Source organism: Urocampus carinirostris, chromosome 4 (assembly GCF_059441175.1).
Source record: "Urocampus carinirostris isolate Australia breed hairy pipefish chromosome 4, RoL_Ucar_1.0, whole genome shotgun sequence".
In the NCBI taxonomy this organism is placed as follows: Eukaryota; Metazoa; Chordata; class Actinopteri; order Syngnathiformes; family Syngnathidae; genus Urocampus; species Urocampus carinirostris.
In genome coordinates this window covers 15,140,338-15,157,517 of record NC_142352.1, presented here as the reverse complement: position 1 = coordinate 15,157,517, position 17,180 = coordinate 15,140,338, and the positions used below count along the sequence as shown (strand labels likewise).

Here is a 17,180-nt window from a genome sequence, read left to right as displayed (position 1 = left end):
ACACAAGCAGCAACATCAAAAAAGCAAGCATCGGTCTGACAGCTTCTGCTGTCAGCACAGTCCTCAAATACTCCTCGCCAGATTAGAGTCAGGTGCGGGTAAAATTAGCAGGTGTGGGGTCCTCCAGGCTCTCTCTTCTGGAAGATGGACACATCCGGAAACCTAATAAACATTAGCAAAATCATCAGAAAATCATTGGCTGTTTTTGCCCAGTCTGGAGGACATTGTTGGCACCCGCTATCAACGTTAATGCTCTTAAAATTGTGCAATACAACTGTTTTATACCTACTTCATATAACTGTAAATAAACCTGCCCAATATCTTGATTATGTGTAGAAAAAAATGTGTTAATACTTCATTTCTTTATTTTCATTTTAGCACAATGTTCCTGTTAATGTAATTTCACTCTTTTCAAATGCACACACAACTTTGACTAATCTACAAGCGGTGCCTGGTAAATATTGCCATTTTTTTCTGTACTATAAAATGCATCAGAAATTTCAAAGTGCGCTTCATAATCCGGTGCGCCTTACATACCAGAAAATACGGTGCGTAAAATTGGGAATTTATATTTACAATTAAATGATACTGCACATGGTAACTGTTGGCCATTGAGAAACATAGAGTTGTTATGAAGTGTCTTCTTGCAGTTAACATGTTAAGTGTTTGTTGCTGATAAAGAAACAAAACAACTTGGATGCCAGCTCAAACGCCAACTTTTGATTGCTCATTGCAAATCCTCTCGTTGCAAATCCTCTTTTGTTTTTGCGTTGGACAATAATTGTCCATAAGTATGAAACTTATTGTGATTACTTAAATTAAGATTTTTGTTTATGGTAGCGTTTTGTACAAAATTGCGTAGTCCTTTTGGAATCGTTGTTAAATTTGATTGCACACGGTAACTGTTCTGCCTTTAAAAAAAACATAGAGAGTGGTTTTCGAGTTAACATGTTAATTGTTTGTCTGTGTAATTAATTTTAGTGATGAAACCAGATGCCTTCGTGTTAATTTATGTTCCTTGAAATAAATTGTTCTAATGTAAAAGGTTTTTTTGTTTTTGTATGCAACCCAATCTCTTAGTGTAGTTTTAATTCCATGTGCCTTATAGTCCAGTGCGCCTTATGCAGTATATGAATACTATATCACAAAAAGGAGGGACGCTACCGTAAACACGGTACGCAACTGTGGGGCAGCATTAGCTCAGGAGGTAGAGTGCTCGTCTGGGGATCAAAAGATCGTAGGTTCGAATCCCGGCTCCTCCGTGTTACATGTCGAAGTGTCCATGGGTAAGACACTGAACCCCTAATGTCCCCAACAAGCAGGTTGGCGCCTTGCATGGCTGCACGGCCGCTATTGGTGTGTGAGTGTGTGTGAATGGGTAAATGTGAAGCACATTGTAAAGCGCTTTGGGAAGTCTTCATTGACTTGAAAAGCGCTATATAAATGCAGATCATTTCATTTCATTTCAAGTCTATTTTTAGGGGCAGGCCTTATAATCAAGTGCGCCTTCGAGTGCTGGAAACTACAGTACATTTACCTAATATTATCTTTTTATTAATTTTTAAGTCTTTTATTAAATGCTTATCCTAGAAACATTGCTAACAATGTACACTACGCTGTAATCCATGACAATAAAGATTATTCTACTATACTATAGTTTAAGGTGTGTGGCCTAACAGCAATATAAGTTTACTGTTTGAAACATGCGGATGTGCTATTAGAAATGTGGTTAAGATGTGTGAGGAGAATGTTGCAGGATTCTGCAAAGAGCGGCATTAAAGCAGTCCACGTTCCTGCTGGGCTTTTACACTCCCTCGTGAATTGATGCTTGTCAGCTGACGAACCACAATACATAAACTTTGCAGTTTAGTTGTTGGGGCTGAGAGAAAGCAGGTGACTCCCTGTTCAACATGCTTGTTCAATAACCAGTACTGTAGCATGAAACGTTTTGTTGTAACCGTTTAATATACATTTTGTGATATGGATTTACTTTCAGATAAGTGGCAATGTTTGGATTGCAATTACTTCACATCATGTGTCTGTTTATGAGTTTTTTTCAACGATAATTACCAATGCAAAATACTTTTCCTTGGTTACATTTGCACATTTGGCTGATAGTGATTTTTTAACAATTTTTGAAACTATCTCTCAATAGGTTGTGGTAAAACGGTGGAGTGACACTTTTGTAAAGAATAAGAAAGCCCAAATTGATTAGGTTTTAACTTTTTTCCCCTTATAATTTTATGTATTTTTTTCATGATGCTGTTCATATTAAGGCTGGAAAATTCTCATAAATAGGATTATTTTTTTATGTCTTTTTTAGAAAAGAAATTTTAAGCAAAGGTGAGGTAGAGTTTTTAAATGTTTTTTTTTCTTACTTTCTTTTTTAATGCTTCATTGAACCGTTTGCACATACAAACAACACCATGAGTTACATTTCAAATTGTGCCAATCTAAGAAAAAAGAGAAGAAAACGTCTTAAGGAGCTATCTATATGTATGCATTAAAGGTCTTATGGATATTGTCCTATAAAAAGAATCGTTATTTATTTATTTGTTTGTTTAGTTAGTTAGTTATTCATTCATTTATATATTTATTGTACAGTATGTATTTATTTATTGATTTTTAAATCTATTTATGTATTTATTTGTTTATTTATTTATCCTTTATAAAAACATTTCCTCATGCAAAAAGCAGCATAAGTCATATAAAAAGCTGTCTTTATGACATAAATCTATTGTACATTATTTTTCTTTTTGAGGAACAGAATGAATAAATTGTTTCCGCCAGGAAAATAAAATACAATTTTGGAGGCCCTTGCCGATTTTTAATATAATTGTCTTTTTTCTCTTATTCCAAATTTTGTATTGTTCAATTTGCACAAGCAAACAACACAGTAAGCCACATTTAAAATTATAAAAACTTAGAGGGGAAAAAACAAGACAAAAACACAGGCCCAAAACACAATGGTATTGAAAATGACCATATAAATCTTTATTAAAAAACATCAATATGCAAATAGACAAAAAAATTACCCAGTAAAATAAATTATATTTTGGGAGGCACGGACTAATTGCAAATATTAACTCAATCTGTTTTAAATAAAAGAAGGAAAATGGGGATTCCAAGTGACAAATGAACATCACTTGACTTGACTTTAACAAATACAAAATATATTTTCGTCCTATTTTTTTCACATACATTTTTTAAAATTGTGTTTTAAAAGTTGCTCGTCGCCATTTTTAGGGGCGTGTCTAATTGTGCTATCAAGTATCGCGTGGTCGGCGAGCGTGCACGCGCTCACGTGACTTGCTAGCAAGCCTCCAACGCCAACATTTCACGTGACGTTTCATAGCTTTGGCTTCGAGAAAGAGCAGACGCGGAATATAACCTTACAAAACACCAAATCTCTTTTTAATTATATTTATCTCAATAAAAAACAAAGAGAAAAGGAAATAAAAACGTTGTTGACAGTTTGCTAAGTTGAATTCACTTTTCCTTACGGAGGTCCCACCTGCGACAGAGTAGCGGTGGCGGCCAGTCGGCCGAGTTTCATTCGTCGCCGCATCTCGACAGCTTTTCTTGACTTCAAAATATTTAAAACCACAAAATGAGGATGAAGTTATCAATGGCCCGTGGCTTGTTGTTTGTCCTCACCTGGTGTTCAGTCTTGGGTGAGTACCACTGTGTGACGTGAACTTGAATTATCAGCTAGCATGAAATGCTACATTGTTTTTGTTTTTTTAACAAATTATGACATGTCTATTACACAAAATACGCACACGCCAACAAACCGAAAACGAAATAATGGCCACAACATTAAAATGCATCGAATAGAAAGGACATATGTATAAATACAACTAAATCCAGTACAATTTAACTCATTTAAAATCATTCGAAAATACAGTAGACCCTCTCTATACGACATGAGGTGGGGATCGCAAAGTAAAATTGTCGTATAGTTTGGTATAGTCAAGGTAAGTCATGTTTATTTGTATAGCCCTTAATCACAAAGAGTCTCAAAGGGCTGCACAGACCACAGATTATTGCAAACCACAGACTATGACGACACCATCCCCTGATCTAAAACCTACATGAGGGCAAATAACACAAAGATATTATCAACATAAACTACAGGTTATTCATATGCTATAGAATAGAAGTGTGTTTTAAGTTTAGATTTAAACATTTCCACTGAGGTTGCAGATCGGATCTCAGGGGGAAGAGCATTCCATAGCACCGGGGCCTGAATAGAGAACGCTCTCGAAACTGCGGATCTCTTCTTGTCTCTTGGGATCACCAGTAGACCAGCATTTTCGGAGCAAAGGCTCTGGACCGGAACATAGGGGGAAATTAAAACTGAAAGATAAGAGGGAGCAAGTCCATGCATGATTTGGTGTAATAGCAACAGAACCTTAAAATCACATCTTAAGCTACCAGGGAGCCAATGCAGGTTAGCTGAATTCGGGGGTAATGTGATCAAACTTTCTTGTCTTGGTTAAAAGCCTCGCTGCAGCATTTTGTACCAGCTGAAGGCTCTTGTTTTTGGACTTTGAGAGACCGGAGAGTAGTGCATTACAGTAATCGAGACAGGAGGTAGCAAACGCGTGAATTATAATCTCCGCATCAGACTGAGACATCAAAGGGCGAATTTTAGCAAGAAGAAGAAGAATGAGGAAAGCTGTTCTAGTAATATTCTTAACGTGTGTTTGAAAGGACACATCAGGGTCAAATATGACACCTAAATTCTGACTGAGTCACTCTGGGTGATGTCTCACCAGCTATGGGTCTTTGCAAATTTCCTATAAATTTCATTTCCGAGAGACATGATCTTTTAGTTGTTGACTATATATTACTATTAGCAATTTGGGAATGCCATAAGTTATTTTAGAACTGTATATGAATATGGCAGCCCTTTGTGTCAATTGTTAACAAAAAATATCTCTCCGCTTCAAAAAGGTTGGGTGACTTCTGGTGTATAGGCTTAAATAACAAGATAAATCAACACAAAAAATACATCAGATTTTATTTATCATATTGCTGTTAGAGCGGAGAAGCAGGTGCTCGAGAAAACACTGGATCAAAATATATTTTTTAAAACTTCCGCTTGCAAAAATGTTCATGCTCTTAGAGAACTTTGTTGATTTATTGCCTCCTTAGTTTTATTATCAGTCCCAAACATCAATTAGTTGCGTTTATACAACTTAGTGTGGGTAGCGATTAGTGTGACTTCTTTGTGTTTCTTGGTAATCACAAGCTTCGTTTCCATGATTACTGTGTTATTGCTCCCCACTTCTTTAGCATAATTGTAAGCCTTGGGGAACTCATAGCAAATACAGTACCAAAAATACATTATTGGTGACTCGATAAGTCTTTACAAAGTACACAATTTTCGGAAATAAATGAAGACGGAGAAAGGCATTGTGGAGGTAATTCAGCCAATAGCATATTGGCATTTTTATGTTGATTTGACGAAACTCAATGGCAGACTAGCATTTTATATGACAGTGACCCATAGTAGACGGGCATCTTAGAGATGCACAAACATTGCAAACCTTAAAGTTTTTGAGGTTTTTTTTTTTTTTTGCGCACAAAATATTTTGTATTGTCATATAGTAGGGAAAATGCTGTTAAAAAAAAAAAAAAAAAACATTTTGATCCACACTCTAAAGTGAAAATGTCGTTAGGTGGGGTCACTGTATCCCGGGGGTCTACTGTATTTTAAGGGCTCAGGAATATTTTTTTGCCCTATTTGCTTTGAAGTGATCATCCGTCACTAGCTTGTGATCATAACCGATTTTAACATGTTACAAATATGTTTGTAAATTTTCCCATGTGTGGAAAACTCTCAAAGTGAATCAAAACTACTATCATTTTAGTCCATTTCTTTTGTTGATGTGTAAACAGGAGCCGCAGCAGCTGATGGCATCATGTGACTCGTGTGTGCTACTTTGTGATGCACGGCTGACATAATTGCTTCTTTTTCTGAGTAAAATATCAGCAAGAATACTTAGATTTACTGACTGGCAGTTTTTTTGTTTTTTTTTGTTTTTTTTTTTAGAAGACTTTTGCCCCTATATCTGGAAATGGGACATTCTTTGCCTCTTCTTGAAGGCACTTTGCTAGACTAAGTATCAAAATGGAGTGGAAGGGGGAGTAATGGAATACATTCCACCCCCTTAGCTTGGGTGAATCAGAACACAAACGTCACTTTGGTAAAGCCGAACAAATCTGTCGCTTTCCAATATAATTTGTATTACTTTGTGTTTTATTAAACAAAACCCGGGAAAAAAGCATGTGTAAAATTGACAATTTTGTGTACAGACTTCATGGTCATCACCCACTCCGATTGCAAATGCAATCAGTAGATTCAGATTCAGATCTACTTTATTGTCATTCTAGTACACGTGTATACAGAACGAAATGTCGATACATCTGACCCGCACAGTTTCCTTGAATGTACAGATATAAATAAAATGTTGTATTGAGTTGTAGTATTGAGTGCTAATAATATACTAAATAATTATGGCTATGTATAGTATTTTACAGTAGCGCAAATAGTGCAAGAGGAGTAGCCAACCAGATGTGCAAAATGGGCAGTCAGGTAAACAAGTCAGGTAAACAGAACAATAACACTGTAACAATAACGCTGTAAGTACAATAGTGCAGAGAAACAGATGTGCAAGGAGTGGCTAGCTATAAAGAACTGCCAGTAGTGCAAAAAGTCAAACAGAACCCACAGATGTACAGATTAGCAGCAGTTTAGATTTACTATGTGTTTGAGTGACCATTTAACAGTCTAATGGCCAGGGGGACAAGACTATTGTGGAACCTGGTGGTCCACTTTCAAACCTTTAAGTCCAAGGAGTATTGATGCATAAAAATCAACCAAGGTTACTCTTTGTTTACCGGATGTTTAATAGCTCCCCGAAAGGACGCTACAAAGCTTTACACAACATAAAAACTAGAAAATATTCTAGAAATCAAAAATAGAAAAGAAACACAATAACAAAGAAATCCATCCATTATCTGCACCCTTATACTCAGTAGGGTCGCGGGGTTGCTTGAGCCCATCCCAGCTATGAATGACGTTGGAGGATAGAGAAAATGATGTCTAAAGCTAAGAGAAAGTGCATTCCAAATAAATGGAGTGTAGCGTTCGCTGAATGAACATTATTTATAATTAATAAATTTAATAGTGTTCATTATGGCAACATTAAGACACATGTGCGCATGTTTTTGTTGTCTAGTTTTTCTTCCCTGTAGCCCTCTAATTGCAGGGTTGTGTAAACTGTGTGGTGTGTTTACCGGGTGACTCGAGGCAGCAACAGATTCAAGTTTCAGCATACAGTACTGAAAGCACAGTGTGAATTGAGTTAAGAACAAAATTAAATTACGTATATATAATAATATGGGTGGACACGGTTCCTGGAAGAAGTTGTGCGTTCATGTTTTTAAATTTACGGTGATAAAAAATCACACACAAATAAGACAAAATTTAAATCTTTTTGGCTTAAACTTGCACTAAAAAAATTAAAATGTGTAATAAAAAACATTTAGTCTGGTTACATAAAGGACCAGATTCACTCAAAATAATTAAATTCTGATGAAGAATATTATATCACGTAAAGAATGCAATAGTAATGTATGGCCTTTCTTGTCTCATGTAGGTTTTAGATCAGGGGACGGTATAATAGTCTTGCAATAATCTGTGCCGCCCTTTGATGCTCGTTGTGATAAAGTTCTATACAAATAAACATGACTTGACTATTGTCTTTATATAAGTATCGTGAAATTGGAGGGCTTCTCCTTTCAGTGCAATAAAGCAAATTAAACTAAAGCGGTGCAAAAGGATAAAAAACATTTAAGAAAAAATATATTAATGATATATAATAAATATTTGCATAGTTACAGTGGCAGTTGCACAGTATATTGTTTCCCCCAAACGCTGTAGATTGGAGTTCAACAACTAAAGTCCGCAATATTCAAACTCTGGTCCTGATTTTAAACAAAGGTTTCAATGGAGATTCAACTTTTTTACGAAAAATTGTGTATCATTTGGTGCCTAATCGTGGTAAAATAACTTCATTCATTAGAAAATATTAAAGATACTGATTTGAATAATAAGCAAAAATTATATGATCTAAACATGCATTTTTTTAAAAGCTACTTGTGACATGAGGCTAAGCAAAAGGGAGCTGACATGATTGTTTGTCTTTTGCTGATTGTCCCTTAAGTTTTTCCTTTATAACTGTATGGTATTACTCGATTGCAGGCTTCCTTCAGGCTGTCACTCTTGAAGTGAGGGAGAGGAATTCTACTTGCATCAAAGCTGAACTTTCTGCAGTCTTCTCCATCACGTACAACACTTCAAGCAGCTCTGTAATACAGCAGAAATTACTAATTTTCCGGCTTTGATTCATTTGAATCTCTAATGATCGTAATCTAACCATTTGATTTTCCCTCAGCAAAGCGTGCAAGTGCTACTGCCCAACACCACCACTGTTGATGCCGCAAGCAGCTCATGTGGCCTAGCGCCGTTGATGGTGGCGACGTTCGGACCTGGGCACACACTGAGCCTGAGCTTCTCAACCAACGGGAGTCTGTATAATGTGGATGCCCTCATGCTGCAGTACAACCTCAGCGATTCTTCCCTCTTTCCTGAGGCCAACAGCTCTGGTAAGGAAAATAGATAACAGTAAACCGGCCTTGCGGTGTTCACACTTTCAGGTATCATGGAATAAAATATTTTTTTGACCACTTGTTTCTACATTTTCCTCAATAACAAATTATTTCGTGTGCCCAAAGACTCTTAATACAATATTAATAAAAGAGGGTAAAGTATACCTATATACAGTATAGCAGGCAATAGATACCTAAAGGTAATTGGCTCCGAAACACCAGTACTCGAGATAAAAATGTTAAAATAATAATATAGTATAGTCCGTACCACTTATGTATAATACATGTGCTAACGATTAAATGACATTCTAAGTATATTTACATGTAAAAGGAAAATTACATTAAATTTACCTTTTGTCGGAAGTGACTTGAGCTGGCCGAGTGGAGAAGCGGGTGGTGCCTAGCAGTGGACGAGACTTAAAAGGCTGATTAAAAATGAAACAGATTTTAAATCTTCCACTTATGAGGATTGACATTCCCTTAAATGATTCCCTTGCTTTGATCACCTCCTTATTTTTGATAGTCCCGATTGTTTATGGTTACAGACATGTAGCTTAGCGAGGGTAGCCATTTGTATGCTTTCTTGTATAATTGCGAGGTTCTTTTCCACGGATATGTTTGTGCTCCTCTCTAGCATCACAACAAGCCCTGGACTTTTAGTAAATTAAGACGGAAAAAAAATATACAGTATTGTATTGCCTAGTGTGCCCGCTTTGAGACTGGGAGGTCGCTGGTTCGCCGAGTCATACCTAATTGGTATAATGGCGGCGCCCTCTGTTGGCTGCGGCTGCATCGGCTCGCTACAACGGGTCAGGTGTATCGACATTTCGTTCTGTGTACATTGTTACAAAGAATGACAATACAAAGGAAATTATTATTATTATTATTAGTTGCGAAGTCTTAACAAATCTCACAAAAATGTTTTAAGTCTGTGACTTTATTTGGGCCCAGTGCAAAAACATCAAAAAAATAATTAACAGCTGAACTGAAAGAAATACATTGTGGGAGTTTGCTTAGCCAATTCCATATTGGCATTTTAACAATACAGTGACACAAACTTGTAGCAGACTAGCGTTTTATTTGACGACATCAAAAAGCGGACAGGCATCTTAGCCTACATTCATACTGCAGAGATAGCTGCTCAATTACGAATTTTTTTGGGATGAAATCCGATGCTTTTGTGAGATTGTTCACATTACCAACTAAATACGACTTGATCTTCCTGTGTGAATGCGCCACAACTGGCACACATGTCCACAAGAGGACTCATGACCTCACTCGCAATGCATTCATATGTGAGGAAGTACTTATGAATGTAAACAGCGGAGCGTTGTCCCCCGCCCAAATAAGAATTAAATCCAAAACCTTACTTTTCCCCCATTGAATAGTGTGTGTGTGATGAGATTGGAATGTACATTTTTGTTAACTACCACTAGAGGATACTATCGCTTTAAGAATAAACTCAAGCGACATGTTCTGAATCCACGATTCGATGTTGGTTGTTCAGTGATATACAAAATCAACAAGTGTCTATCTTTCATGAATGTGTGATTTAATGAAATTTCATGTTTTTGTCCGCTCTCTACCGCCTTGTTGAAGGCAGAATGACATCTCTCGCGTACTGATGACGTGGGGGTCGCATGAATGCGCCTTGTCTGTTCAGACAGCAGTGTTGTTTCAAAAGATAGGATACATATCGGATTTAGGACCACATATTAAAGTGGCCAAAGTCTGGTGTGAAAAAACTGATTATGTTCCATTCAGGCAGACTGTTAACAGATCGGATACAGGTCGCATCCATGCAAAAAAAAAGTGATTTCCCTGCTGATTTCCCTGCTTAGAGATGCTAGTTGTCATACAGATTAACATCGCAAACCTTTTGGGCACACAAAATAATTTGTTGTTTGTGTCTTGTACTGGGGAAAATGTTGTAACGAGTGGTCAAAAAACATTTTATCCAACACCGCAAAGTGTAAACACCGCAAGGCTGAAACGCAGTTCATCAAAAGGGTCTGTTTTTTATTGGCATAATTTAATTTACCGTCTTCTTTTTTTGTTGCTGTCCTCTAGCTGTGGTCACTGTTGAGTCAACTTCAGTCGGGATCTGGGCAGCAATCAACACCACTTACCATTGTGTGAGTGTCATCTCAGTTGGAGTTGGGGCACAAACGGTCACCTTCTCAGATATGAGGATTCAAGCTTACATGCTAGGAAATGATCTGAGTTCAGATGGTAGGACTTTTGACGTTTTCTAGCACTTGTAGTTGGCGGCTTAATCTATAAATGATTCATGTTTTGTTTCTACAGAGACAATTTGTGCAGCAGATCAGACTCCGACTCCCACCAGCACTCCTACCACCACGTCAGGAGTAACGACAATAACTCCAACACCAAACCCCATGCCTCCCGGAACTCCTGAACAGGGAACGTACTCTATTCTCAACAGTAATGGCACTGTTTGTCTCTTGGCCCAAATGGGACTGCAGCTCAATTTCTCTTATGTTTCTCAATCTCAGAATAAGGTATTGAGGATAATCGTCAACTCCCACCAATTGATGATGCATTAGATTTGTCTTACTCTTCATTTTTCCTCCACAGTCTGTGCAAGAATTTTTTAATCTTGCTCCTAATCTGACCAGTTCTTCAGGATCATGTGAAGATAGAAGGGCGACCTTAGTTCTGACTCAGGGCACAACTACCATACTGAACTTCATCTTTAATCTGGTAATTGTATACTTAGCGTTGTTGTCTACGAGTGCTTTGTGTCTGGCCAGTTTGCTAATCCGCTTTTTTCTTGTTTTCACCCCAGAATTCCACAACCAATAAGTACCACCTTGGCGGAATAAGCATGCTTGCCAATTGGTCTGATATGACAGGTAATAAAGCAATTAATTGGGTGTCCTTTTCAGCATATTTATGGAATTATATTTTAAGAGGCATGCAAATTTGTTTGTGTCCAGCTCCTTTTTCAGCAAGTAACAACAGCCTTGACTACCTGCGGACCACGCTGGGACGTTCTTACATGTGCAATGCAGAGCAAACTTTGGCTGTGGTTCCAAGCTTCTCCCTCAACACATTTAGGCTGCAGGTCCAAGCCTTTGGAGTTACCACCAACCAGTTTGCCACAGGTATGAATTTTTCAGCGAGAAAAGACCCTAAATGCAGTATTATTCTGTGCGGTTATTTCAATTGGCAACCCCCACTTAAGCAAAGCGGAGAAGGGTACCCATGGCAATTAGCTCAGAACCACCAGTACCTCAGATAAAAAAAATAAAATGGTTGATAGAAAATTCGACTTATGTGCAATGAAAAAAATAGTCCATCATAACGACAATGCCGTATAGTTTGTGCAATAACATTTATCAGTAAAACAAATTCCCAATAAATGTACATGCAGTGTTTCCCATAGAATTTGTAAGACGCCAGTGGGTGGACAGTTAAGAGGGGGGGTTGGGGGCAGGTGTACACGCTATGAAAGGCAATGACACAGCAAACAAGTCTCACCCACAAAGCATGGTAAACGAGACAGGAGTTCAATGCAAAAAAATTCATGTGCAAAAATTGCTATACAGTGTACACAATTTGAAATGGTCAAAAAAAATATGGCAAAAATGTATATGTTGTCAGGTATGTTATTGTAATGCGCAACCTATTGGTGATGAAAATTACTTCTGTTTGGCTCAGCTCCCAAACGGCTCTTCAGGTTTTTTCTTTTTTGTTGTTGCTTTAACCAATATACTACCAAATATAATGTAACATTATGCGTTAAATGAATGGAGAAAAATGTATCATGTACTATATTTTGCTTGACTTTTGTAACCCTACAGTGAACTTAACTTATTTAAACTGTTTTATACTAAGGAACTTTAAAGTCAAGCAACACAGAATCCCTGAAAAACAAACTACACCACAAAAGAAAAACTACACCATAAAAAAAACTCGAGTACAAGAACTTTTAACTAATTTTCAATTCAACTTCTAACCAAAATAGACTGAAACAACACAGAACCTTTGAAAAACATGCAAAAAAAAATATATTCAAATGTGTGTAAATATAATTAGTCTCTATTGAATATTGGCATTCAGGAACACAAAGTGCTAAGCTTTGAGGCACTGACTGATTTTTCACAATGTTTTGGAACCATTAATATAATTAAAATGAAGATCGTTCTGTTGCTTGCGACAGCAACGGAAAACATAAGCTTATTAACCAATCTTATCAATTAACAATAAGCGGAGACTTTCGATGGTATGGGAAACACTGATTTACTGTAGATTGACAGATATGGAGCATTAATACGCCTTAATTTTTTCTTATGTCGCTCTCATCGATTGGTTATTGCGATATTCCTTAGCGAGGGTAACCCTGTGTTTGCCTTTCTTATATTACTTGATAATCCAAAGCTTTGTTTCTATGCTTGTTTTTTTGCTTCTCCTTTTACCATTACTGCAAGATTTGAACGCATGGCAAATAAGAGTACAACATATACACAGTATTGTGTCTCAGACTCACTAAGTCATGACAAAGCACACAGGATTCTCAACTAAATGAAGACAGATGAAACTGGGGCGGGAAATTAGCCAATAGCATTTTAGCATCTTTGTGATGCCTTGACGCGAACCAATAGCAGTCCAACATTTAAGTCTCTTAATTTAAAACTTTTTTACTCGCGGCCAAGTTAATGATGCGAATACGTGCATGTTGACATGAGGCAGATGAAAAATGTAAACAAAACTAGGATATTGGACAGGGATGCAAAAGAAGAAAAAATGACACCTTACGAGGGATTTGTAATAAATGCAGTGAGACCGGATTTTCCAACCAAATGTTTATTGATCTGGTAAATTAGCGAAGAGTTTCAAGGTCAGTTGGAACTATGCACAGGAATTTTATGGATATTTCCTCCCCCAAAAAATAGGTACTTTATTTTATTTTAATTTTTGCTCTGTTTGTGCGCACACCAAGAGTAATAATGCAGGTGTAATTGCAGTGCTGGATACATGCTTTTTAGTTTGTGCTTACAGCAATTAACTATCTGGGGAAACTGCTAAACTGTACGCAACTGTCAATGTTACCTTAATAGCTAACCGCTTCGAATTGTACTTATTTTATAATGTGTAATGTTTCAAAATACCTGCCAGGCAAATGACGCCACTCTCCACCACTTCCCTCGTTCCCCCATTCCTCTTACCTAATGTGTTTTGCCCCTAACAGCTCTGCTAAAAAAAAGATGAAAACAAGTATGAGCAGTGGAAGAAAAAAGAATAAGGGCCCGTTAAACTCAGTTGGGCACCGTTAACACATATTTAATACAGGAAATATATTAAACTTACAACTTTTTTTAAGGACATCTCAAACGATGCACCCCACCGTTGAATATAAATCTGTTTTTCCATCACCTGCAGCGGAGGAGTGTCAGCTGGATCAAGACGAGATGCTTATCCCCATTATCGTCGGTGCAGCCCTTGCCGGACTCGTGCTGATTGTCCTCATCGCTTATCTAATAGGCCGCAAGAGGAGCCATGCTGGATATCAGACCATCTAAAGAGTGATCGGGGCAGGACATGGCAGGCCAATTGTGAGGGGTAAACGGTGTGTTCCTGATTTCCATGCCTGCATGTTTTTTTCCTCATTTAATAGATAGCTTTTTGGGGTATGAAGTCTAATGCAAATGCAGCTAAGCAGTATGTTGATCATGACATTTTTGGGATGTTTTTAACGTATTTTCGGAAATTATTTTATCATATTTGCGTTGTGTGTCGGTTTTTCAGCTGAGGATATTTATAAGTCATTTATAAGTCAGTTTTGCAAACGGGAAACATGATGAAGGCTACAGATGTTTCTTTTAACAAGAATGTATATTATTTCATTTTTAACTTTTATTGCCATTGACGGCCAAAGACGTCTTGAGCTGCGACTATGTCAATGCCAATAACGTCTGCAGTAGTCAATGAGTTGATTGGTTGTTATGCTGCTTTCTAGAAAAGTGGGAAGTCTGAGTTTTCCAACCTCCGACCAGGAAACTTGATTGGAATAACACTGAGGTGGAGGTCTTTGTCGCAAAATCGGAGAAAAGATATGTCCTGACTTCATCAAGTTGCTTCAATCAGACGCCACTTGACAAAATACAGATTATTATAGAAACACAGACGGGTTATGGTAAAGCATAATCTACATTATAAAAATATATTCATCTGCATCAATTCATTATTAATGTAGTTATTTAACACATGATTTTACGGACTTTGGATGGTATGCTGCTACCTCTTGCCATGAACTCATATGATCAGCCATTTTTGCAGTTTACATTCGCTTGAAAAGCTTTGAGATCTTATTTGGTACCATCAGAATGGGATAAATCAGACTTCCCAATTTTCTGGAATGAAGCACCAGGCCTCCAAGGTCACGCAACGATCCAGGATGGTGCACTTACATGTTTCCCGTCTCATAATGTTTTGCAGTGAAGTGTAACACCCAACGCCGCCTTTTTAATTTATTAGTCTTAAACCTTTTGTGTGGTGCCCCCAACAATCCCCAAAAATGCCCGATTGGTTTGTGTTGTACTGCTGACATATTTAATGTCTCCAAAAAGTGTTTGTAAAAACAAGTGATTGGATCTTTATTTTTATAGAAAATGATTTGAAGTCGTTCTTGCATCGAGCATTCTACTTAAACAATAAACATTTGGGCGGTGATTCCTTTTGACTACATTTTGAGATTTTTCTATCCTGTATCATGCATGTTTACTATTTGTGTTGCCTAGGATTATAATAATAATAATAATAATAATTTCCTTGTATTGTCATTCTGTGTAACAATGTACACAGAACGAAATGTCGATTGCACCTGACCCGTTGTAGCGAGCCGATGCAGCCGCAGCCAACAGAGGGCGCCGCCGACCACTTTTTAAGTCTTAGGAATGACTCGGCCGGGGCGCGAACCCGAACCTCCCAGTCTCAAAGCGGGCGCCTTACCATCTAGGCTACTGAGCTGGTAATGACACAAAGGTTATTTTTATTATTGATATTACATTCTTTAAAAAAAACACAGGTGGCGCAAATTTGGACTGCCGAGTTAGTTGAGAATTTTAATTGTATATTTAATCCCAGTAGCTCAATGTGGGGGTAGGAAAAAAAAAATCAAATGGAATTCTTCGGCTTTCTTAAAATAAGGGATCCAATTAAATTCCCCCATTTTGGGGAACAGATGGTTGATTATGAACACAAAACAATGTTTAACTATATATTTCAAAACAATAAAACAAATGTCCGCCATTGATCAAACACATGGGCAAAATTGGACTGGCACATAACATTTCAATGTTCAGTTTTTGGTTCCTCTTAAAAAGCAAACCTTAATTTTTTTCCAGGTTCTGCTCTGGAAGTATACTTCAGGTACTGGCCCTGTCCACCCACTTTGTAGAATGCACCTAGTTTGTGTGGGAGTTAAGGTCTTAGTTAGATTCATCATGTAAAAGTCAGGTCGTTTTGTGGAAAAAAAGCAAGAGAGAGAGCAAGAGAGCAAATTGAAACCCAGTACTTATTGTAAAGTAGTCCAGTGTTTTTGAACCTTTTTTGAGCCAGGGAACGTTTTTACATGGGAAATTTGTTGCGACACACCACTAACCAAAAATGTTATAAAATGACACCGAACAGTATGTTTAATTACAATATGATTTATAATACTCCCAGTTTTTACAGCAGACATTTGACAGTGACATAATATTTGCAGAAAATGATTCATAAATGTTCTATTAAATTTTAAAAAGTGTGTTATTGGATAAATTCTCACGGCACACCTGACTAGTGTGTCGCGGCACAGTGGTTGAAAATCACTGAAGTTGACGTTGTATTTATTTTTTGGCGCCTTGATCAAAGCCCTGCAGCCTGAGAAAAAGAGCGATGTGTTCATGGGGGGGAGTGAGCGTGAGAGACATGACGAACCGGGACACAAACACTTGTAGAAGAAAGCAGGTGTCCGTTCACAATACAGTATGACGGACTCTATCATGTGAATTGGCCAATCGGCATATGAGATCTCAAGTCAAGATGTGCTGTTAGCCTGCCCCCTCTTTTCCCTCTTGTGCTGTCAAGTGGGCATGCCAAACTGAGCCACAGGGCTTCCCGAGAGCTTTTTATATATATATATATATATGAGTGAACCAGCAGGGCAGGACAGCGGCACTGTTCTGAGGTCATGGGATAAAAATCCAGCTAGCAGGAGTTTGCATGTTCTCCCCGTGCTAGCATGGGTTTCTTGCGGGCACTCCAGTTTCCTCCCACATTCCAAAAACAAGCTTGTCAGGTTAATTGGCGGATCCAAATTGTCCCTAGGTGTGAATGAGTGAGTGATTTGTCTGTCTCTGTGTGCCCCGCGATTGGTTGGCAACCAGTTCAGGGTGTCCTATGCCCAATGCCTGAAGATAGCTGGAATGGGCTCCAGCACCCCCGTGACCTTACTGAGGATAAGCGGTGCAGATAATGGATGGATGGATGGA

The 17,180-nt window shown here is 37.8% G+C and overlaps 1 protein-coding gene across 1 annotated transcript; it reads left to right on the top strand.

The window, feature by feature from the left end:
* Positions 1–3,291: 3,291 nt before the first annotated feature.
* On the top strand, positions 3,292–15,393 carry lamp1a (lysosome associated membrane protein 1a). The gene is made up of 9 exons (XM_088333749.1): positions 3,292–3,674; positions 8,276–8,382; positions 8,469–8,679; positions 10,753–10,914; positions 10,990–11,204; positions 11,281–11,406; positions 11,492–11,558; positions 11,643–11,810; positions 14,089–15,393. Exons 1-9 carry the CDS (start codon positions 3,611–3,613, stop codon positions 14,226–14,228), a joined length of 1,260 nt encoding a protein of 419 aa, XP_088189875.1. The 5' UTR covers positions 3,292–3,610; the 3' UTR covers positions 14,229–15,393.
* Positions 15,394–17,180: the final 1,787 nt, after the last annotated feature.

Excerpts from the sequence above, each read along its gene's own strand:
- lamp1a (XM_088333749.1), top strand. The coding sequence starts at position 3,611 with ATGAGGATGAAGTTATCAATGGCCCGTGGCTTGTTGTTTGTCCTCACC. Across the intron at positions 11,407-11,491 it reads TGAACTTCATCTTTAATCTG|AATTCCACAACCAATAAGTA; the intron begins GTAATTGTATAC and ends TTTTCACCCCAG. Across the intron at positions 11,559-11,642 it reads CAATTGGTCTGATATGACAG|CTCCTTTTTCAGCAAGTAAC; the intron begins GTAATAAAGCAA and ends GTTTGTGTCCAG.